The sequence below is a fragment of the Haliotis asinina genome, chromosome 12, assembly GCF_037392515.1.
Source record: "Haliotis asinina isolate JCU_RB_2024 chromosome 12, JCU_Hal_asi_v2, whole genome shotgun sequence".
Lineage (NCBI taxonomy): Eukaryota > Metazoa > Mollusca > Gastropoda > Lepetellida > Haliotidae > Haliotis > Haliotis asinina.
Window position 1 is genome coordinate 18202226 of NC_090291.1, and position 24161 is coordinate 18226386.

Sequence of the window (24161 nt, forward strand, 5' to 3'; positions counted from 1 at the left end):
GGTTTGAGGTGTAAAGTGTATGGTATCGTAAGATCGATGTACTCCAGTGTAAAACCATGTTTCAGCTGTGTCAATGGTGTAACTGACATTATGCCCTCCCTGGTTAAAATGTTTAAGAAATAAGGGTTTGAGGTGTAAAGTGTATGGTATCGTAAGATCGATGTACTCCAATGTAAAACCATGTTTCAGCTGTGACAATGGCGTAAGTGACTATTGTTACGAGTGTGTATTCTCTTTATATTTTGTTATTAATTAAGTAATAATCGTTATTGGTTCACAACGTTTAGTGTTTTGTTATTAATTAAGTAATAATTATGATGTGTCACATTTCGCATAATAGATAGTCAGCACTCGTAGGATTCTGGCAGCAGGCTTTCCCGACGTTATCTGTCCTTGGCTTTCTATAATTTGACTCCCGGGAGACATTGTTCTAGATCTCTCCATGTTAGTGGCCATGTGTGTGTGTGCTCGAAGCTTTCCGGAAATGAATGAATATATATCCAGTATTGCAGGCACCAAAGTTTGAGAGAGCATTAAAGTTGCAAGTTTCAAAGAAATTTGACAAGCACCCAAGAAATTACTTTACCATTGAGAAAGAGACATTAGGTCTTTTGTTAGCTTTACAGCATTTTGAAGTTTACCTTGGTACCACCACTTTGCCAATTGAAGTTTTTACTGATCAAAATCCCTTGACCTTTCTTCACAAATTGAAAAACAAGAACCAGAGACTTATGAGGAGAAAGTTTGACCTTGCAAGGGTTCAATCGTATGATTAAATACATCAAAGGCGAAGAGAATGTTTGTGCTGATGCAATTTCCAGGGTATAAATGTATGATGACTTGATGATGCTGTATGTATGCATCTGCATTTTGTCATGGTAATTCTGCAAAATGTTTCTCATATTACTCGTCATTATTTGTCATGTTATTATGTTCTTATTGCTATGATTGTAACCGAAAGCTTCTACGAAACTTTTTTTTCCTCAAGGGGGAGAGTGTCAGTGTACGTGACATAAATTCGGTGTTTAGCCTCGCCGTTTTCTTCTGTATTTCCCATTCTAAACGGAAACAGTAAAATACCATTTACCAGGTTGGCAAATGTTTACTCGATGCATATTTTGTATAGATAGGAGTGTATTTTTACAAGGCTGTCTGATCTATATATTTTACAAGGCTGTCTGATCTATATAAAGTGTTTCGTTATGTTTGGGGTTGTTTACAAAGGCTTTCTGATTTATATAAGGTGTTTCTTTGTTTGGGGTCGTGTATTGTAGTTGACTTTGAGGTTTTATAATGAAAAAGGTAAAATTATTGTCAGTTTCCCTAATCATATAATTGCATTTTGTCCCATTTAAATAGATTTTGTATTGTCTGTTGTGTTGATATTAGCCATGTTGGTGGTCAAGCTGAAGTAGTTCGGCAGTGTTGTATATGTGCGCAGTGAAGCGCCGTGAGATAAGACGCATTTGCCAAAAATTCAAATTCAAGCATTTCACGTATCCACGGTAGCATCTTATTTACTGATTCCTTTCAAGCTATGTTACAAACAAAATTGCAAATCAACATATTAACATAACAAGCAGGAGAATGACATACCGATGCGATGACAATTCCAGTAGTCTTTACAGTGACGTTTAGAAGAGGATCATCCTCCACGATGGTCTCATATGACAAAGTTAACTGGAAACAGATAAGACAAATAATGCCCTTTCAAGTGAGAAACAATAAACAAATCCTTGTCACTGAGACAACTGTGTGGGATGTATGAGTAAAATGTCAGTGTCTGGTACTGTCACGATAAAGAAGGGAATGGCAAGGTCAAGTTTCGAACTTATATTATTGGAAATACCTCTCTTTGAAATAGTTGCCATTCCTCACACGTGTTTGGCAGGGAATAAATCTACTAAACATGTTTATGTTTGTGAAATACAGGACAATGGCTTCAGCACCATGGATGATTGTAAACCTAAAGCAATAAGTCTCAAGTTTAGAAATCCTTCGTATGTTTCACTGTGTATTGAAATCTGTTCAGATCATTGACTATACGTATTGTAATGTAAATCGTTGCTTACCCTTTAGCATTGTTTTTGTGTGAGTAAACATATTCCGCAGTCCATGTTACAATGAACTTGATTTTATGAAAACAACAAATGCCCAGCAGATTGGAAGATGCAAGCGAAGAGACAATTTCGAAATAAATAATTATCTCCCTGTTGCTTCAAGTCCAACCTGATGAGAGATATTTGATCCAATCTTTCTCTCCGAATACACGAGTGAGTGAGTTAATATTTTACGTCACATCGGCAATATCTCAGCCATATCGTGGCGCGAACATTTAAATGAAATATATGCATGTGGAAACATCTGTCAACGAAGGACAGTAAAACAACTAGAATATCACAATTTCAATCAAAACTAGTATGGAAAGTTAAAACTAATAGCACTATTTAGACAATACAATATAAAAACAGACTGTAGATCGCCAACAACAGAAGGTAGGGACCACCACACTAGGGACCATGGGGGCGTACAGTACCTTCCGAATACAAGAATAGTAACTAGGCATTCAAAACAATACCATTTAAGTCGGAAACGGAACATGTTTGTTTGAAATACACTATAGTATTAGTCAAAGGCACGCGGATGTTCCTGAGAGGGTACGTAAGTCCCAAAACATTCGATGTAAATTTAAGTCTACCAGGTTTTTAATCGTAGTATTCTTGCTGTTTTAATTTTGGCTAGCATATTGTACAGTCGCCAGCGGCTGAAGGGATGGTGAAAATCCCGCTAGGGCCCATGCACGTAGCAAAGGTACTGTAAGTCCCCATGGTCCGTAGCATGGTGATCTACCTTCAGTTGTTGGCTATCTATAGCCTGTTTCTATATTGTATTGTCTAAATAGTGATATTAGTTTTAACTTTTCATGCTAGGTTTAAATCAAACTGTGATATTCTAGTTGTTTTACTGACCTCCGTTGACAGATTTTTACAATATGTATATATTTCATTTAAGTATTCATTTAAGTGTTCTCGTCGCGATATGGCTGAGATACTGCCGAAGTGACGTTAAATATTAACTCACTCACTGACACGGATGTTGCCATGGGAACGGAAATATATAATAGTAAAACCACACGTGATGACAAAACATTGCATTATGTGTGATAAAAATCATGGAAATTTGCTTATGGTTTTAGAGATATGGTCTTGAATACTTAAAACTGTGAAAAGGAATCAAAGTCAAACTGCAACAGGAAATTGATTGTTAAACAACAAATGGTTGAAGTGCATTTTAGTCACTGATTAATACTTCAACATGTCCAAAATATATTGAAAACTCAATTGTCTTATTAGGATGCGTTTTTCTTAAATCAGGAACATATAAGTTAGTCAGATTAAATGTTCAGCCCAACACCCGAAAGCACAAAAATGTAATATCACAAGAACATATCTTACAAATTCGGCAATCGTTGAATACCAAAGAATCATCATATCTGTTGTCTGTGTAAAGGTCGTTAAACCAAAACGTTGCTGAAAGCTGGAACATAAAGATAACGAAACTATTTACATGTTCATTTTGAAAAAGCTAAATATATTTTACTATTGCTTTTTCTGCTTTTGTATTCAATTAACAATCATTTCCTAATGATAAAAAATATATATGTGGACATTTGCAGGTAAATGCAATATATCCTTGCCTGAACATTCATTTTGTATGCTTTTGAAGACAAACAGATATACGCCGAACTATAATCATCGTCTTGATGATATATTCAATAATTATAGGACTCATTCATTAAGGAAAATTCATGTTACGATTCTACTGCGAGGATGTGACGTTAAATATTCACTCACTCACTCTACTGTGAGGAAGAAATGATTAAACGATATATTGATCAATGCACAGCATCATCTCACTTCCGCAAAACATCAATGCAACATAACTAGTAAGAGTTCCACGAAGTACAAATAAGGTTGCAAAAGCTCTAAAGCTTCAAAGAATCGCTGGTAGTAGCTTGAATATTTAGACGAAACCAAGCACAGATGCATTTATATCACTTTTGTAACTTAATGGCAGAGATTATAGAGAATTACGTTCCTGACTTTCTTAAATGCATGTATGTACCTTACTTGATGATATCTTGATAATCGCTGTGCATCAAAACTTCAACTGCGTAGGTCTGTGTCATCGGAGTGTTACGGGCAAATCTTTCTGAAAGATATAAACATAAACATATGCATGCACAAGCTTTAAAGTTTCACGAATTCAACTAATTTGGTATCGAGGCCCTTGTCTTCCCTGACTTACTCGGGGATGTTTGCATCACTAGTCCGGAGTATGCGCCTTTACGGTCAAAGCTAGATATTGCCAATGTTGAAATGGACTTGTACATACAGTCTCTCCAACTTTCCTCCATCGCATGAAAATACCTTCTATACATTTCTGTCAAACCTTGCTGGTAAGTAACTGTGCAGCCCAGGGACCTCGGTCCCATCAGAAAGACCCCTCCTCGCATCTCGGGACGTTGTGACTACACAAAGCTGCTCATGTTGATAGACCTGTCTTTCTGAAGGAAAATCTCAAGTTATACATGATGACTTTCAAATGGCAGGCATTAATTCACTTAAAGTTCTTCTCCTTTGAGACAATACTGAGATTGTGAACTTAATGAAGATGTTCTTTGTGTGTGAATTAAATCGGTCTGCTGCTTAATTGCTAACAGATAAAATTTCACTCATTTATCCATCAGAACTCTACTGAGCTTAGTTCATTGTAAATTATTGTGATACATATCGTATCGCCATTATTTCTTGATGATAATCGTCTTGAAGGTACCTTGCCAATACTTTCATGTCATATTGTCTCGCGTAATAAACTGGTATCGAGATGTACCATGTCGCCAGTTAGGCCAAAACACACAACTCCACTTGAAATCCGATATCGGCTTAAAAAAGGCACTCCTAATGATGATTGCATGTGCAAAATACAGTCTATTCTCGATCATTTCAGAGTTGTAAAAGCACCATATATGTTACCCTGGAAAGGACTCTCCAACGATGAATCTATGTTTCTATGGCGAGGTTGCTATTCCAGCAATATATCAAGAACAAGGCACCCGTGAACGGCTACCTCCTCATGGTGGGTGCTGGGTTACGCTAAAAGCCGTTCATCCCGGCGGAACCCGGCGGAATATTTGGTCTACCAACCCGTTTGCCGTTGGTTGCGGCCCTGTGTCGGCGGAGGAGGGGATCCTGATGGTTGAGGGCAATAGGGGCCTGCAACCGTGTTCCTCAGTACACCATTTTGACTTCGCCCAGACTGGTGGTCGAATGGGCCCGGTTCAGCCAATCGGCTGGTCACGCCAAGTCCTGTGCGTGTATTATGTAATTGCACAAAGTTGATTTTGTCTTTTCACTCACATAACACTGTTAGGTTTGAAAACTGATGTTATGAACTTTGCCTGGAGTCTTATGTCCAGAAGGCGGTGGCTCATCGGCCAATCTGGTGCATCGATTAATTTTCTATTAATCTTCTGCTGGAGTATTGCATTTCAGTATCCTTTGTGCTGCCAGTCGGAGACCCACTGGTGTATAGCATTGTCCATGTGATGCTCGGTGGAGGGTGGGGAGCTATGATGGTGGACTTTCTATTATTATCCATGGCTCAACCAAAAAAACATAAAACGAGCACTAGATGAGTGTTTGTCCTCTGATGAGGAAAATATCATAGACAGATATCCAGATACATGGAGTAGATTTTTGGTTGTATCTTCGACTGATGGTGAAGCACTAAAATTGAATCCGTTTCCCACATCAAAAGCTATTTATGGACTTGTTGGTGATGTCCAAGCTGTTGGAAAAAATAGATCAGGGTTTCTCCTCATAGAGTGTAAAACAGCAAAACAATCATCTATCCTCATAGCCACATAACAGCTTGCAAATACTGAAGTTTCAGTTTCTCCTCACAAGTCTCTGAAAGTAGCAAAGGCATTTTGAGGGATCGAGACCGGTGGCTTGCCCACATGAGTGACAAGGAAATCGTTACTGAACTGCAAAACCAAGGTGTCACGTTTAAGAAAAATGGAGAAACACATACCAACACATACTAATGTATTTTTCACAACCCCAACACCCAAAGTACATAAAAGCTGGATGTTGTAACATCGAAGTGGAACAGTATATTCCAAACCCACATCGTTGTTACAAGTGTCAAAAGTATGGTCACGGTGCCCAATCCTGGAGGAATCGTGCAACATGCTACGGATGTGGTGAAGAAGATCATGAAGGTTCTGATTGTTTGTGTACTCCAAAATGTGTCAATTGTCTTTGAGATCATATGTCTTCGTCAAAGTCATGTCATGTCTGGAAACGTGAATATGAAATTGTCAAAATCCAGATCCAAAAGATTGTCACACATCATGAGGCAAAACGTTTAGTTAATATAGCCTCCCCCCAGTCATATTCTGCAGTTGTTGCTCGCCTTAATACTAAATCTGTTCTGTCAGTTGCATGCCAGACAGATATCACCTGGGTTAAAGCTGACAAACACACTTTAATTGCATCAGATTCTACTGTTGATAAACTACATGCAACATCAGCTTGCCAGATTGAATCACAAACAATATCTCCTGTTGTGAAAAATCCTTGTCAAAAAGTAGATTAAAGACAAAAATCTGATCGAGTTGAAAAGGTATCACGTGATCCTGTACAAATCTATAACAAGATTCAACTTTTAGAAGACATGGACGTCTCTCCTCATCCCCATGCGTGAAATAGAAAAGTTGGTCCTCAGTACTACCACCTGCTGCAAAATTAACAAGTACTACCACCTGCTACAAAATGAACAAGAACTCCTTAATCCAATGGAATTGCAGAGGACATAAGACCAATTTTAATGAAGAACAATCACCTTTTCCTCTTAAATCCAATCTTCAGGCTGTTACTGTTCGTCTTACTTTACACATAACCTTTACTCTTTGTTCCTTGTATATCTCCCCTTCTTCCATTCTTCACCAGAATGATCTTCAAGATTTGTATGACCAATTACCAAAACCCTGTATCATCATGGGTGAACTCAATGGACATAACAGTAAAGGGAAAGTTCTTGAAGAGTTTCTATCTGATAATAATTGATGTATATTCAGAGCGAATGGCTCTGACACATATTTACATCCTGCAACGGGAACATATTCTTACTTAGACCCGTCACTCAATGATTCAAACGTCTATAATGAATTTAAATGGTCAGTCCATAATGATCTTTGTGGTAGTGACCATTTCCAACAGTACTTACAGCAATTAACCCTTCCGATGACCCGCCTGTAACAAGATGGAATTTTTCAAAGGCCAATTGGCCCTTATTTCAGGACACCTGCCTTAAGGAACTTCAACCAGACCTTTTCATAGATGTACCTGATCCAATTAAAATGTTCTCGGACAAACTAAAACATATAGGTGATGAAACTATTCCTAAGTCCTCTGTAAATCCGCACATCCGTAAACCAGGGTTTAATGATGAATGCAAACAGGCCAGGAAAAAGAGGAAGAAAGAAGAGAAATATTTTCGCCTTCATCCCACTGAACATAACGTAAATAATGTAAAAATCAGTTACGCTAAAGCTCGAAGAAAGGTTAAGCACATTAAACGTCATACTTGGAAAAATTTCGTTTCCAAAATAAATTCCCGCTCTCCTATGTCAAGGGTATGGAATATGATAAAAAAATTAAAGGCAAGGGTTCCAAATCCAGTAGTATTCAGCATCTCAAAAATTATAATAACATACTAACTGAAAAATCTGATATTGCAAACAAGTTGGGTGAAACTTTGGTTAAACATTCGTCCTCCTCAAATTATCATCCAAAATTCCAGACTTATCAAACACACCAAGAGAAGAAAACAGTGAATTTTAAATCTGATAATGGTGAAGATTATAATGAGGTATTTCCATTACATGAACTTCATACTGCGCTATCACAGGTTCACGATACTGCAACAGGACCTGATGATATCCATTACCAACTCTTAAACCACTTGTCAGAATCATGCCTCGAAATGTTACTTGGCATTTTTGACCATATTTGGATAACGCAACATTTTTCCTCTTCATGGCGAAAAGCCATAGTTGTTCCATTTCAACAGCTTGGGAGGGATCATACAGATCCATCAAATTACCGACCTATTTCCTTAACTAGCTGCGTTTGTAAAGCCATCAGTGAATGGTAAATAATCGCTTGGTTTGGTTTTTGGAAACCAACAATCTTATTACTGATATACAATGTGGTTTCCATAAAACCCGAAGTACAACTGACCACTTGGTTTGTTTGGAATCATTTGTTGTAAATTCTTTCATTAGAAAACAACATGCAGTATCAATCGTTTTTGATCTCGAAAAAGCATATGATACTACTTGGAAGCATGGTATTTTAAAAGATTTACATTCTTTTGGGTTGAGAGATCGCTTACCTCAGTTTATATCTATTTTCTTAAATGACAGACAGTTCCAAGTACGTGTGGGATCAACCCTGTCAGACTACTTTCATCAAGATCAGGGTGCTCCACAAGGCAGTATTTTGTCTGTGACTTTATTTAGTATTAACATCAATAGTCTTTCTAAGGTTTTAGGTGATTCAGTAGATAGATAACTATTTGTGGATGATTCCGATGTTTCTTGTAGAGTTAGAAATATGCAACCAATCGGGAGGCAATTACAAATTTGTCTCAATAAAATTGAAAAATGGTCACTTGAAAACGGGTTTAAATTTTCTATATCAAAAACAAATTGCTTGCATTTCTGCAGAAAGTATAAACCGCATAAAGATCCAGATTTATTTTTATATGGCACCCCCATCAAAGTAGAAAAGGAGGCCAAGTTTTTGGGACTTATTTTCGACTCACATTTAACTTTTCTACCCCACATTAAATCCCATAAAACTAAATGTCTGAAGGCACTTTTTTGGTTAAAAGTTATTTCCAATACGACATCGTCTTTTGTTGGTTACCAAGCCATGTAGCCATTTCTGGCAACACAATGGCTGATCTTGCTGCCAAGGCAGCACTTAACAAATATTTGACACCACTTTCTATTCCATACTCTGATTATAAAGCTACAACTAGATCGTATATTCGTGATCTGATGCAAAAGAAGTAGGACACCCATATGGGTGTATATAAATTACACGCAATAAAACCTTACATTGGTTATACCCACTTGGGCTGTCAGTCCAGATTTGAGGAGGTCATTTTGCGGCGATGTCGTATTGGCCAAACGAGATATACTCATGAATACCTTTTGAAAGGTGAGGATCCTCCGTTCTGCATCCCTTGTGATGAAAGAATCACAGTCAAGTATATCTTGCTTGACTGTGTTGAGTATTCCATCACAAGGGATCAGTATTTTAATTCACAAACTATGAAGGATCTTTTTAGCAATATTAGCTCTCATTTAATTATTGCATTTTTAAAGGAATTATATATGTTACCTGAATTGTAAACAGATAAATATTTTAAAATTGGAAGATTAAATTAGTAACTCAAATCGTTAGTGGCTGTACCCTCAAAGAGGGTTGAAGTACTGTAAAATAATTGTCCTCCTGAGAGGGTACGTAAATCCCAAAACATTTGAAGTAAATTTCAGTTTTCCAGCTTTATAATCGTAGAGTATGTGTGTTTTTACTTTATGGCTACATTTGTCTAAATTGCTATCAGCTGAAGGGATGATGTAAATCCAACTAGGGTCCATGCAGGAAGCAAATGTACTGTAAGTCCCCGTGATCCTTAGTATGGTGATCTACCTTCAGTTGTTGGCAAGCTATAGCTCATTTTTATAGATACATTGTTTTAGGTCTATTCACTAGTTTTACACTCTACTCTGTGATATTCTAGCTAGTTTTACTGTCCTTCGTTGACAGGGTTTTACAATGTATGTGCTGTTAATTCATTTGTATTTTGATATATTAACTCACTCACTCAAGAACAAACGTCATAAGTAGGGCATGACACTTTATGAACTGTGTCAGTCTCAAAGATGTGTGTTGAAGTGAAGTGTGTGAGTATACATTGGCGATAATCTGACTGATTTTGACCTGGGTCAGCTGGCAACTGCTTGATTGGACGGATGGCTATCTTGACAAGCAACATGTCCTGTATCCAGCCAACTAGTAAAATTCTGTAAGTCTTGTGAAACAGATGACTGCCAGGTCAGACTAGTCTATGGGACGTTTAACCATGACAGAAAGAAAACCCCAAGGATGTTGTCAAGCACGAGCTGATGAAGAGGGAACTTGTATGGAAACGGTCTGAAATGAGGCTGTCTTTAAATAGAAAGACATACATCGCGCCCTAACGGTCAACACCACGCATTGCATGGAGGTGGTTCATGTTCATAATAGTAATGTCAGGGAAGTCTAACACAGTTTGGAACGGCAACCAAGGCATAGCTGGAATAGACAGATCAGATTCAGTCCAATTATTTAGCTCCACGGAAGAAGATCCGGTGGTACAAGATGATCGTCCTCAACTTCCTAGAGATGTCGCTTCTCCTTGATGAGGTACATGGTCGCACTCCAGGAGGAGTTCAAGACACTGAAGTTTTCTGTCAGCACACCATCCTGCCATCCACTGGGAATTTACAAGCAGAAACCCACCAAACCTTGTTGCATGGTCACAGACGTGAGACACCTTTCCAGAGAAACCAGCACTGTGTCTATGAAAAAGTGCTTCAAGAAATACCATGTCCCACAGTAAAGTCATAACATGGATTCCCATCTCAGGTCGATGACAGTATTATTGGTTATAACAGTTTCTTAATTAGACATTTTATGGATTCATTGTTACCACCAGAAGGAGATTGTTTCTTGCGGCTTTTTTGCCAATATGCGGAATCTATTTTAGAATATAGCTACGAGATAATTCGTAGTTGCAAATGCTGTTACCTTGATAACATGAGTATTTTCTTCATCGGAAATGACCATTGAATTTTTTTTTTTCAAAACGAATTATTAATAACATCTTTGCCTGAGGATGAAGACCTCTTACTTACTGTAATATTATCCATTGTATATCCACCGTTAAAGAAAATTAGGGATATTCAACTTATGTCATTATAAGTCTTACATGAAAGAAAGAGTTGAACAGTATAACAACATGATATGACTAAGATTGCTCAGACGTTCACCTTGTTTGACTTTTAAGGAGTAAGTCAGAAGCTACCGACATGTATATCTCACCATTTACAAGTCATTCATTGCAATGTTACATCCAATAGCACACTGTGAGAAATGACCATTATACATAAAATATATGCATGAAAGTCCAGGCATAAAGTTTCTCCATTGGTCACATATATTCGTCTCTTACCGCTGTGCACTGTAGAGGTATTTCTGATAAGATAATCCATTGTTGGCTTTTCAGGTTCTTCTTCGTGTCTCAAAACGTGAACATGTGCTTTGTTAGCCATGGCTGTTTCTGCTGGCCACAAGCGGTACCTTTGTCCGTGAATCAGCATTGTGCCCATCTGTGATGTAATTGAAAAGAACAACTAACTTAAGGTGTACTGACTGATTAAGTGTTTGTGTTTTTCCTTAACATATGTATGTAAGTGGACCTCAATGAAAACAGAAATTTAGAGATAACTTGCACATGATCTCATTCTTGCCAACAAGCTGTCATCCTTATTTGAATTTACACACCTCGATCCTTGAAAAAATAGTAGGTTTAAATATCTAATCTATTTTCTTCAAATGGAAACGTTTCGGAAATGTTCTGACAGTACAAAAAGACAAAGGTTTTTATAAGTCACAAAAAGGCTAAAATATTGCAAATATGTGACTGTAAATTTTAACTTACTCATTCTCTCAGAAGGTGAATTCTAATGATAATAATGGTCATGGGATCATCGATACTATTTCATCTCTTTATGTTTGTAATCTTAATATACATCTGATACAACTGCGTGTGGTGATGTTGCAATATATAAATTTGACTTTTTAGAAGTATGTCTTCAGTTGAATGGCTGAGTGAATTGATATTACGAGTAACGTAGGCAATAATTCAGCCATACCGAGGTGAGAAGAGTTTATAAATGAATATTAAAATCAATAAATGTAGGACATAAAAGCCTGTCGTCAAAGGACAGAAAACCTACTAGAATGTATCAGCTCTTAGAATTATGTCGCCATCATAGTGCAATGTAAATACGGGCTATAGCTTACCAACAGCGGCCTATACATCACCATACTAGGGGCTTACCGTTGCTACCTGCATGGACCCAAGTCGGATTTATATCAGCAATTCAACCGCTAGCGATTGAATTCAAATTTAGTCATAATTTAAAATGACAAAATATCACGTTAAAAATATCCGGTAAGTATATATTTCCTTTGAATGTTTCGTACTTTAAGTGCCTTCTCAGAAGGACAATATATTTACAATATTTTAGCCCATCTTTGGATCAGAAATATAAACAATGGCAAATTGATTCGGGTGTTTCCCTATATGGACAGCTTATGTGATTACAAAAGGAGACACGACAATTGGCAAAACGCTGTCCAGCACTGGTCGAAAAGGACTGATAGTAATACAATAAATTTGGAGAAATACTTACAATGTCAAACTGACCATTTTCATCCTCTTTACACACAAAAGCTCCAGCATGCTTTTTATTTCTGTACAAGCCACAGTGCTGAAAGGATGAATATCTGCGCAGTGAGAAATATGTCGTACGAGTACATATTGGTTCTTAGTAACTTTTTGATAGGAAACTGCGCTCGTCTTAGTATGTTGAACGTAAAAATCTGACGGACAACCTCTAACCAAACGGATTAATTTACCCAACACTGTGTTGTAGCGCCCAGTGTCAGAGGGAGAAACACACTCAACATTGATGTTTGAGCAAACAAATGTCTTGGTATTGCATTGACCGTACTTGGAATTATGTTTGTAAAGCACACAATGTATGACGTAGGAATTAACAAGAAAGATACGCTAGGAATTAACAGGAGAGATACACTATTTGAAATACTGGGTATCAAAAAACTTCTCAGGGAGTATCAACAGCCAGACATTTAGTTCTATAAAACCTTGTGTGATGTTGCTCCTCGTAGAGACTTTGCACTTTGTACTCCACATGATGTTCTGACGCTAATCAAATCATCCAACAAAACCACACGTTTGTATGATCCAATTCCAAGCAATTTTTAATTTGACAATCTCGATCATTTACTTCCGGTCTTAACAGATATTATTAATAAGAGCAGGTGTTTTCCCTACATGTTTGAAAGATGCTATTGTTTCTCCACTGTTAAGGAATTCCAAACTTGATACCAATATACTCAAAAACTAGAGTCCAGTTTCTAAGTTGACGTTTTCTTCTTGTGGAGAAAGCTGTTACCAGTCAACTGATGAATAATATCAACCTCCATAACATCCGGGATGGCACCCGTGAAAGGCCACCTCCTCTTGGTGGGTTCTGTGTAACGTTCACCCTCGTTGTGAACCCGGGAGGATATTTGGTTCACCAGCCCGTTTGCCGTGGGTTGCGGCCCTGTGTCGGTGGAGGAAGGGATCCTGGTGGTTGAGGGCATTATGGGCCTGCAACAGTGTTCCTATTGCCTAATACATCACTTTGGTCCTGACTTCGATATCCTTTCAATATCCTTGGTGCTGCCAGTCGGAGAGCCACCGGTGTATAGCATTTTCCATGTGATACTCATTGGAAGGTGGGGAGCTATGATGGTGAACTTTCTATTATTAACCATGGCTCAACCCAAAAAACATAAACGAGCACTAGATGAGTGTTTGTCCTCTGATGAGGCCACATCAAAAGCAATTCATGGACTTGTTGGTGATGTTCAAGTTGTTCCAAAAATTAGATCTGGGTTTCTCCTCATAGAGTGTAAAACAGCAAAACTAGTAAGCTACCCACATAGCTACTAAACAGCTTGCAAATACTGCAGTATCTGTTTCTCCACACAAGTCTCTGAACAGCAGCAAAGACTTCTTGAGAGACAGAGACGGGTGGCTTGCCCACATAAGTGAAACAGAAATCGCCACTGAACTACAAAATCAAGGAGTCATTCATGTCAAACGATTCACTTTCAAGAAAAATGGAGAAACTTTACATACAAACACTTATTTGATTTCATTTTCATAACCGAAACACCCGAAGTATATCAAAGCTGGATGTTGTAATGTCGAAATGGAGCAATCGTTATCAAAAGTTTGGTCACAGTGCCCAATCTTGCAGGAATCGTGCAAAATGCTACAGATCTGGTGAAGAAGATCACGAAGGTTCTGACCGTTTGTCTTCTCCAAAATGTCATGCCTGGAAACGTGAATATGAAATTATCAAAATCAAAACTCAAACGAATGTCACCTATCATAAGGCAAAACGTTTAGTAAATGCAGCCTCGCCTCAGTCATCAAGTATAACATACTCTACTGCTGTTGCTCGCCCTCATGCTAAATCTGTTCTGTCTGTTTCATGTCAGACAGATATCACCTGGGTTAAAGCTGACAAACATACTTTAAGTACATCAGATTCTACTGTTGATAAGAATCGTGCAACATCAGCTTGCCAGACTGACTCACAAACAGTATCTTCTGCAGTGAAAGTTCCTTGCCATAAAGTAGATTATAGACAAAAATCTGATAGAGTACAAAAAGGATCACGTAACCCTGTACAAATCTACAGTAAATTTCAACTCTTGGAAGACATGAACGTCTCTCCTCATCCTGTGCGCAAAATAGAAGCAGTTCGCCTCGGAAGGGGAAAAGTCGGTCCCCAGTACTAACACCTACCATAAAATGAACAATAACGCCTTAATCCAGTGGAACTGCAGAGGACTCAATGAAGTACAATTACTAGCACCGGACTTTAAACCATCATCATTTTGTTTTCAAAAAATCCATTTGAATCAAAGTGATAAGTTTGAATTGTGTAAATGCTATTCTTATCATTCTTTTTCACCTCCAGGTGACAAAGCCACTGGTGGATCTTCCATATTGGTGAGACATGGCATTATCCATAACCCTGTTCCTCTTAAAACCAATCTTCAGGCTGTTGCTGTTCGTCTTACTTTACACATAACCCTTACTCTTTGTTCCTTGTATATCTTGCCATCTTCCATTCTTCACCAGACTGACCTTCAAGATTTATTTGACCAATTACCAAAACACCTGTATCATCATGGGTGATCTTAATGGCCACAACCCATTATTGGAGAAGCCCTGATACCAACAGAAAAGGGAAAGTTATTGAAGAGTTTATATCTGATAATAATGTATGTATATTCAGAGCGAATGGCTCTGACACATATTTACATCCTGCAACGGGAACATATTCTTCCTTAGACCTGTCACTCACTGATTCAAACGTCTATAATGAATTTGAATGGTCAGTCCATAATGATCTTTGTGGTAATGACCATTGTCCAACAGTATTTACAGCAATTAACCCTTCCCATGACCCGCCTGTAACAAGATGGAATTTCTCAAAGACCAATTGGCCCTTATTTCAGGCCACCTGCCTTAAGAAACTTAATCAGACCTTTTCATGGATATACCTGATCCAATTAAAATGTTCTCGGACAAACTAAAACATATAGGTGATGAAACTATTCCTAAGTCCTCTGTAAATCCGCACATACAGATCTCTCATCCGTGCTAAACTTGATTACGGCTCCATCGTTTATGGTGGAGCCTGTACAAGCAACCTCATGATACTTGATTCTATCCACCAACAGAACTTCTCCTATTGACAGTCTTTACGTCGAGGCCGAGGAGCCATCTCTTACTCAACGACGGATAAACCACTCCTTACAGTATATATCAAAACTAGATTCTAATTAGGCTAATCCTGCATTTAACTGTGTTTTTAATCCTCTTTATGAGGACCTATACGATAAAAAGTCTTCTCTTGTTCCGTCTCTGGGACTTAGAGTGAAACCTTTTCTGTCTGCTGGCGGCATTGAGCTAGCCCAATATATCTCCTTCTCGTCTACTTTCATCTCCTCCTTGGCAGTTAGTTAGACCCGAAGTTGACCTAACACTGACGAGGTTTAAAAAATCAGAAGCAAATGAAACAAGAATATAATCAATGAAATAGTAACTATAATACATACAAATCTTTATTTACAGATGGGTTCAAGGATGGTGGTGCAGTGGCTTGTGCCACTGTCATTGGATCCAGAACAACATATTTCAGATTATCGGATAGTAGTTCTATTTTCACAGCGGAAGCAAACGCTATATTAACGGCTATTAAATATATTGAAAGACATCCTAGACATAAACAGTGTTATCTATTCCGATTCTCTTTCTTGCCTCCAGGCAATTACAAACCTGTAATGTAAACATCCACTTTTAATAGAAATAATTGAATTGTATAATAATGCTGCTACTGGCCAATACGACATCGTCTTTTGTTGGTTACCAAGCCATGTAGCCATTTCTGGCAACACAATGGCCGATCTTGCTGCCAAGGCAGCACTCAACAAATATGTGACTCCACTTCTTATTCCATACTCTGATTATAGAGCTACAACTATCGTATATTCATGATCTGATGCAAAAGAAGTGGGACACTCAAGTAGGTATAAATAAATTACATGAAATAAAACCGTATGTAGGTTAAACATACTTGTGATGTCAGTCAAGATTTGAAGAGGTCATTTTGCGGCGATGTCGTATTGGCCATACCAGATATCCTCATGAATACCTTTTGATAGGTGAGGATCCTCCGTTCTGCATCCCTTGTGCTGAAAGGATCACAGTCAAGCTTATCTTGCTTGACTGTGTTGAGTATTCCATCACAAGGGATCAGTATTTTAATTCACAAACTATGAAGGACCTTTTCTAATAACACAAGTTCTTATTTAATCATTGCATTTTTGAAAGAAGTAGATTTATTAACTGAAATGTAAATAAATAAATATTTTATTATGGGAAGTTTAAATTCATAACTATGCTTAGTAGTGGCTGTATCCTTAAAGGGGGTTAAAGTACTGTAAAACTGAGAAGTCCACAAACATTCAAAGTAAATTCAAACTTTAGAGGTCTTTAATCGTAGAAGAAGTGTATTTTCATTGTATGGCTAGATTTCCCAAATTGCTAACGCTGAGGGAATGATGTAAATCCAGCTAGGGTCAATGCAGGGAGCAAACGTACTGTAAGTCCCAATGGTCCCTACTATGGTGATCTACCTTCAGTTGTTAGCAATCTATAGCCCATTTTTATATTGTATTGTCCTCTATAGATAAATTGTTTTAGGTATAAGTACTAGCTTTACATTCTTTTCTGTGACATTCTAGTTGTTTTACTGTCCTTTGTCGACAGGCTTTTCTAATACACATATATTCCATTTCAGTGTTATGTTCCCGTCACGATATGGCTGACATATTGCCGATGTGACGTTAAATATTAACTCATTCACTCACTAGTGGATATTGATGGAGTGAGTGAGTGAATTAATATTTAACTTAACATTTATATTTCAGCCATATCATTCAACAATGAGTAATATCACTATTCGGGCTGATATTGATGGACACATTCCTCAAACATGGTCATAGACTAATAGTTTTCGTGTAACGTTAGTTTGTTATCTGTATTGTATTTTTATTTTTTGTTGTAGCATTCACCAAAATCATATTATTCTTCTCCAATTCTGTTCGATGTTACGTTCTTCCAACAGAGACAGACAACGTGTATGAAGTCACGATCAATGTAAATGTATGAGAAATATGATCCACTCATGTTTTAGGGACTCTATAACGTATACAGAAATTAAAGCCATTTCAAAAGCAGGTCCAGCCTTTCTTTAAGAGGTTTGAAATGGCATATAAATGTAACAATTAATGAATTATGCAAGTGTTATAAGGCAAAAATATAGAACATGAAACTAAATTATGATAGAAACCTATCTTAAAATATCTGGCTAATGTTTATTATAGATATTCTAAACAATTGTGGATAACCACCGCTGGCTTCAAGGACAGTATATAATCTCACTCGCATCTACTAAGGTTTTTCTGACATACGACTTGCTGCCAAACAGCCATAGTAACAGACGTTTGCGAAAAGGTGATGAAAGTATGTCTCACCACAGGTATCTGTGACAAACTAACAAAAAGAATAAAATCGATAACATATGGTTCACAAAAAACAAAAAAGGGAACTCATGGTAAAACTAGGCCAAATTACAGGCCAAATTATTTTGGCAGACTATATTTCATGTATACTTATATGTACTGTCAAATCTCAAATTCGAGTTTTCCGTAAGTTTACCAAGCAAAGCGTAAAGAATCTTAGGATGGCATATTCTTTCAAGGAGGTTTCCGTTTTCCTGAAATTAGTATAATTTTATATGACAATAACTTCTGTTGTAGAGAAACACTACGATCATGAGCCTGAAACTCTATACAACACATGAGAAGTTTAAAGTAGGTTATTGTACGTTTCTGGATATACATTTGGTGTCGAATGTATTTTTCTCCAGTCCTTTTAATTCAAGTTCTCACTAATGGAAACCGCCAATGCCGGTTTTCAGTTGCTTTGTGCAATGGAAACTAACAATGATACTAACTAACAATGATACTTTACTGTCAGTTTCCAATTCTGGAAACGAACCTTATTTGTTTCCGAACGTTTTCAGTCGCTGAAACTAAGTAACGTGGTCAGTGTCAGCAACAGGAAACTGCAGGGTACAAACAATCATGGTTTCCGTGAATGGAAACCTACATGACTCTGACATTACCCAGTTTCTTGTAGGTTTCCGGAAATCTGGAATCCTTCTTATCTTTGCTGTGCTTGTGTGAATTTTCTTTATCAACATTGATATCTTATTTATACTGAACCATCGTATTAACGAAAGAATTGAGTGCGTGAGTGACTTAATATTTAACGTCACATCGGCAATATTGCAGCCATATCGTGACCAGAAAATTCTTGCAAAATGGAATTTATGTATATGGTAAAAAACCTGTCGACAAAGGACAGTAAAACAACTAGAGTATCACAATAAGAATTAAAACTAGCATGAAAAGTTAAACTAATATCACTCTTCAGACAATACAATATAAAAACAGGCTATAGATCACCAACAACTGAAGGCCGATCACCATACCAGAGGCCATGGGGACTTACAGTACTTCTGCTGCCTGCGCGGTCTCTAACCAAAGAAACACGTGATCCATGCACCGTGTCCACGAGTTGCAAAACGATAATTTTACTATAGATCTAGATTAATTCTCCAATTGTGTTTTTTATTATTGTATTTATTTACACCCACCTAGGTGTCCAACTTCTTTTGCATCAGATCACGGATATAAGATCTAATTGTAGCATTGTTATCTGAGTATAGAATGAGAAATGGTGTCACAGATTTGTTAAGTGCTGCCTTAGCAGCAAAATCGGTCATCGTGTTCCCAGAGATGCCAACATGGCCAGGTAACCAACAAACGATGTCGAATTGGCCTGTAGCAAGATCCTTATATAATTCAATAACTTCTATTAAAAGTGGATGTTTACAAGAATGATTTTTGATCGCCTGAAGGCAAGAAGGAGAATCAGAAGCGATTACATATTGTCTATATTTAGGTTGCCCTCGAATGTACTTAAGAGCTGTCAACATGGTGTTGACTTCTGCTGTGAAAATAGAGCTGTTATCTGGTATTCTAGAAGATATTGTTCTGGATCCAGTGACAGTGGCACAAGCCACTGCACCACCATCCTTGGATCCATCTGTAAATATGGACTTGTATCAATCATATTTACTTTTTACTTGATTATGGTATGTTCTTGTTTATATTGAAATTCATTCGTTGTCGATTTTTTAAAATGTCGTCAGGGTTAGGTCAACTTCTGGCCTAGCCAAGGAGACGAAACAAGGCGGGAGGGAGCTAGAGTTTGTAGCTCAATGCCAGCAGGAGAAAGGAAATGTTTCATACGTAATTCAAGAGGCGGTGTAAGTGAAGATATTTTGTCCTACAGATCCTCGTAAAGAGGATTGAAAAAACAATTGTACGCAGGGTTGGACTCATTGGAAAATAGTTTGGTAACATACTGCAAAGAGTGAGTGAGTTAATACTTAACGTCACATTGGCAATATTTCAGCCATATCGTGACGAGAACATTTTGATACTGAAATGAAATATGTATACATTATAAAATCCTGTCGTCAAAGGACAGTAAAACTACTAGAGCATCACATTTACAATTAAAACTAGTGTGGAGAGTTAAAACAATTACCACTATTCGGACAATACAACATTAAATACGGGCTGCAGATCGCCAACAAAGGTAGATCACCATACTAGGGGCCATGGGGACTTACAGTACCTTTGCTACCTGCGTGGACCCCAGATGGATTTACACCATCCCCTCAGCCGTTGGCGATTATACTGAAAGTTAGCCATTATTAAAAACAACAAATATACTACGATTATAAGTTTGGTCGTACTAAATTTACATAGAATGTTTTGGACTTACGTACCCTCTCAGGAGGACAATAATTTTACAATACTTCAACCCCCCTCGAGGGCACAGCCACTAACAATCTCAGTTATTAATCTAGACTACCAATAATAAAATATTTATCTATTTACAATTCTGATAACAAATCTAATTCTTTTAAGAAGGCAATAATTAAATGAGAGCTGGTATGAGTAAAAAGATCCTGCATAGTTCGTGAGTTAAAATACTGATCCCTTGTGATGGAATACTCTACACAGTCAAGCAGGATATGCTTGACTGTGATTCTTTCATCACAAGGGATGCAGAACGGAGGATCCTCACCTTTCAAAAGGTATTCATGAGTATATCGTGTATGGCCAATACGACATCGCCTCAGAATGACCTCCTCAAATCTGGACTGACAACCCAAGTGGGTATAACCAATATAAGGTTTTATTGCATGTAATTTATTCATACCCACTTGGGTGTCCCACCTCTTTTGCATCAGGTCTCGGATGTACGATCTGATTGTAGCTTTATAATCAGAGTATGGGATAAGAAGTGGAGTCACGGGTTTCTTCAGTGCTGCCTTGGCAGCAAGATCAGCCATTGTATTGCCAGAAATGCCTACATGGCTTGGTAACCAACAAAAGACGATGTCGTATTGGCCAGTAGCAAGATTATTAATTAATTCAATTATTTCTATTAAAAGTGGATGTTTACAAGAAATATTTTTGATGGCCTGAAGGCAAGAAAGAGAGTCGGAAAAGATAATATATTGGTCATGTTTAGGGTGTCTTTGAATATATTTGAGAGCTGTTAATATGGCGTTCGCTTCTGCAGTAAAAATAGAACTGTTATTTGGAATTCGAGAAGATATTGTTCTTGATCCAATGACAGTGGCACAAGCTACTGCACCACCGTCTTTGGAACCATCTGTAAATAAGGGTTTGTAATTGCTATATTTAATTTTTAATTGATTATATTCTTGTTTATATTGTAATTCATTAGTTTCTGATTTTTTAAATGAAGTTAATGTTAGGTCGACTTGAGGTCTAACCAACTGCCAAGGAGGAGAAGAAAGAAGACGGGATGGAGCTATGTTTTCCAGCTCAATGCCGGCAGAAGAAAGAAAGGGTTTAATTCTATGTCCTAGGGGCGGGACAAGAGAAGACTTTTTGTTGTATAAATCCTCATAAAGGGGATTGAAAACACAGTTATAGGCAGGGTTAGATTCATTAGAGTATAATTTAGTAATGTACTGTAAAGCTAACTTTATACGGCGCTGCTCAAGAGATGGTTCATCAGCCTCAACGTAGAGACTGTCAACGGGAGAAGTTCTAAAGGACCCAAGACAAAGTCTTAGACCTTGGTGGTGGATAGAGTCTAGAAGTGTTAAGTTGCTTTCACAAGCTCCACCATATATGATGGATCCGTAATCTAGTTTCGAACGGATAAGTGATCTATATAAGTTAAGCAGGGTAGTTTGATCTCCTCCCCATTTAGAATTTGAAACAACTTTTAACAAATCTAGTGCCTTCAGACAGTTGGCCTTAAGTGATTTAATATGCGGCACAAACGTCAAGTGGGAGTCGAAAATAAGACCCAAAAACTTGGCCTCCTTTACAACTTTGATAAGTGTATTGTTTAAATACAGTTCGGGGTCTTTATGCGGTTTGTATTTGCGGCAAAAATGTATGCAGTTAGTTTTGGACTTTGAAAATTTAAAGCCATTTTCTAAACACCATTTATTTATTTTGTTTAAACATAACTGCAGTTGCCGTTCAATGGTATGCATATTTTTACCACGACAAGAAATATTAAAATCATCCACAAAAAGTGATCCATCAACTGAATCGTTTAAAACCTTGGATAAACTATTGATCTTAATGCTAAACAATGTGACAGACAATATACTACCCTGCGGAACACCTTGATCCTGACTATAATGGTCAGACAGGTTAGAACCCACTCGAACTTGAAACTGTCTGTCATTTAAAAAGTTCGATATAAACTGAGGCAAACGGCCTCGTAATCCAAAATCATGTAAATCTTTTAAAATCCCATGTTTCCATGTTGTGTCATATGCTTTTTCTAAATCGAAAAAGATTGACACTGCGTGTTGTTTATTAATTATGGCATTCTTAACAAAAGACTCCAAACGCACCAAATGATCGATAGTACTTCTGTTTTTACGGAAACCACACTGTATATCTGTTATTAGGTTATTGGTTTCCAAGTACCAAACAAGTCGATTATTTATCATGCGCTCCATGGTCTTGCAAACGCAGCTAGTTAGTGAAATGGGCCTATAATTGGAAGGATCAGTATGATCACGTCCAGGTTTGGGAATGGGAACAATTATAGCATCTCGCCAAGACGAGGGAAAGTTTCCAGACGTCCAAATATCATCAAAAATGTTTAAGAGCGTTTCTAAACATGATTCTGGTAAGTGCTTCAGGAGTTGATAATGCACGTTATCAGCTCCTGTAGCAGTATCATGAGCCTGGTCAAGAGCAGTACGAAGCTCATGGATCGAAAATACTTCATTGTAATCTTCCCCATTATCTGAAGTGAAATTGATAGGTGTCCTTTCTTGTTGGTTTTTATACTTTTGAAACCGGGGTACATAATTCGACGAGGAAGAGTGTCTGGCCAAAGTTTCTCCAAGTTTATTTGCAATGTCAGATTTACTAGTTAATATTTGGTCTCCGTCTTTAAGATGTTTAATGCTAGATTGTGAACCCTTGCCCTTGATTCTCTGGATCATGTTCCATACTTTTGATATCGGCGTACGCGAATTGATTTTCGACACATAGTTTCGCCAAGATTGACGTTTATTTTGTTTGAAGATACGTCGTGCTTTTGCATTTAATATTTTGAATTTGTTCAAATTATGGACCATAGGGTGGCGACGGAAATAATGCTCAGCCTTTTTCCGTGCCTTCCTAGCCTGTTTGCAGTCGTTGTTGAACCATGGTTTTCGTATGTGTGGAATCGTAGAGGACTTTGGAATGCAGTCATCGGCTATTTTGTTCAGTTCATCAGAAAAGAGTTGGACGGGGTCAGGAACTCCCATAAACAGTTCAGGCTTCAATCTGTTGGATGAAAGTGATTCAAACAAAAGCCAGTCAGCTTTGGTAAAGTTCCTTCGTGACAAAGGAGGGACGTCAGATGGACATATAGCTTTAAGAATAGTTGGAAAATGGTCACTTCCACACAAGTCGTCATGGACTGACCATTCAAACTCACCCAGCAGAGTAGAGTCAGTAATTGATAAGTCAAGGGAAGAATATGTTCCTGTACCAGGATGTAAATAAGTATTGGAATCATCATTAAAGAGACAGATGTTGTTGGCAGAAATAAAATGTTCTAGTATGTTACCTTTGCTGTTTGTATGTGTACCTCCCCACAAGGGATTGTGTCCATTCATATCGCCCATGATGATACAGGGCTTAGGAAGTTGGTCATAAAGTGCCTGCAGATCGCCAGGCTGCACAGAAAAGGAAGGAGGAAGATAGAGAGAGCACAATGTAAAAACAATGTGCATCGTTACACGGACAGCAACGGCTTGAAGATGGGTATTTAGAGGAACAGGACTGTGAATGGTGCCCTGTCTCACTAATATTGAAGAACCTCCAGTTGCTTTCGGCCCAGGAGGAGAAAAGCAGTGATATGGAGTATACTGTCGTATATCGATGTGATCGTTTTCT

The 24161-nt window shown here is 37.8% G+C and overlaps 1 protein-coding gene across 1 annotated transcript in view; it reads right to left on the minus strand.

Annotated features, from left to right (window-relative positions):
• Positions 1–1530: 1530 nt before the first annotated feature.
• Positions 1531–24161, minus strand: part of LOC137257399 (uncharacterized) — a 35638-nt gene continuing 13007 nt past the window's right edge. The window contains exons 3-8 of the mRNA XM_067794731.1: positions 12602–12679; positions 11356–11512; positions 6528–6568; positions 4131–4180; positions 3456–3537; positions 1531–1680 (exon numbers count right to left, since the gene is read on the minus strand). Of these exons, the coding sequence (XP_067650832.1) occupies positions 1531–1680; positions 3456–3537; positions 4131–4180; positions 6528–6568; positions 11356–11512; positions 12602–12679 (558 nt within the window). The remainder of the gene's footprint in view (positions 1681–3455; positions 3538–4130; positions 4181–6527; positions 6569–11355; positions 11513–12601; positions 12680–24161) is intronic.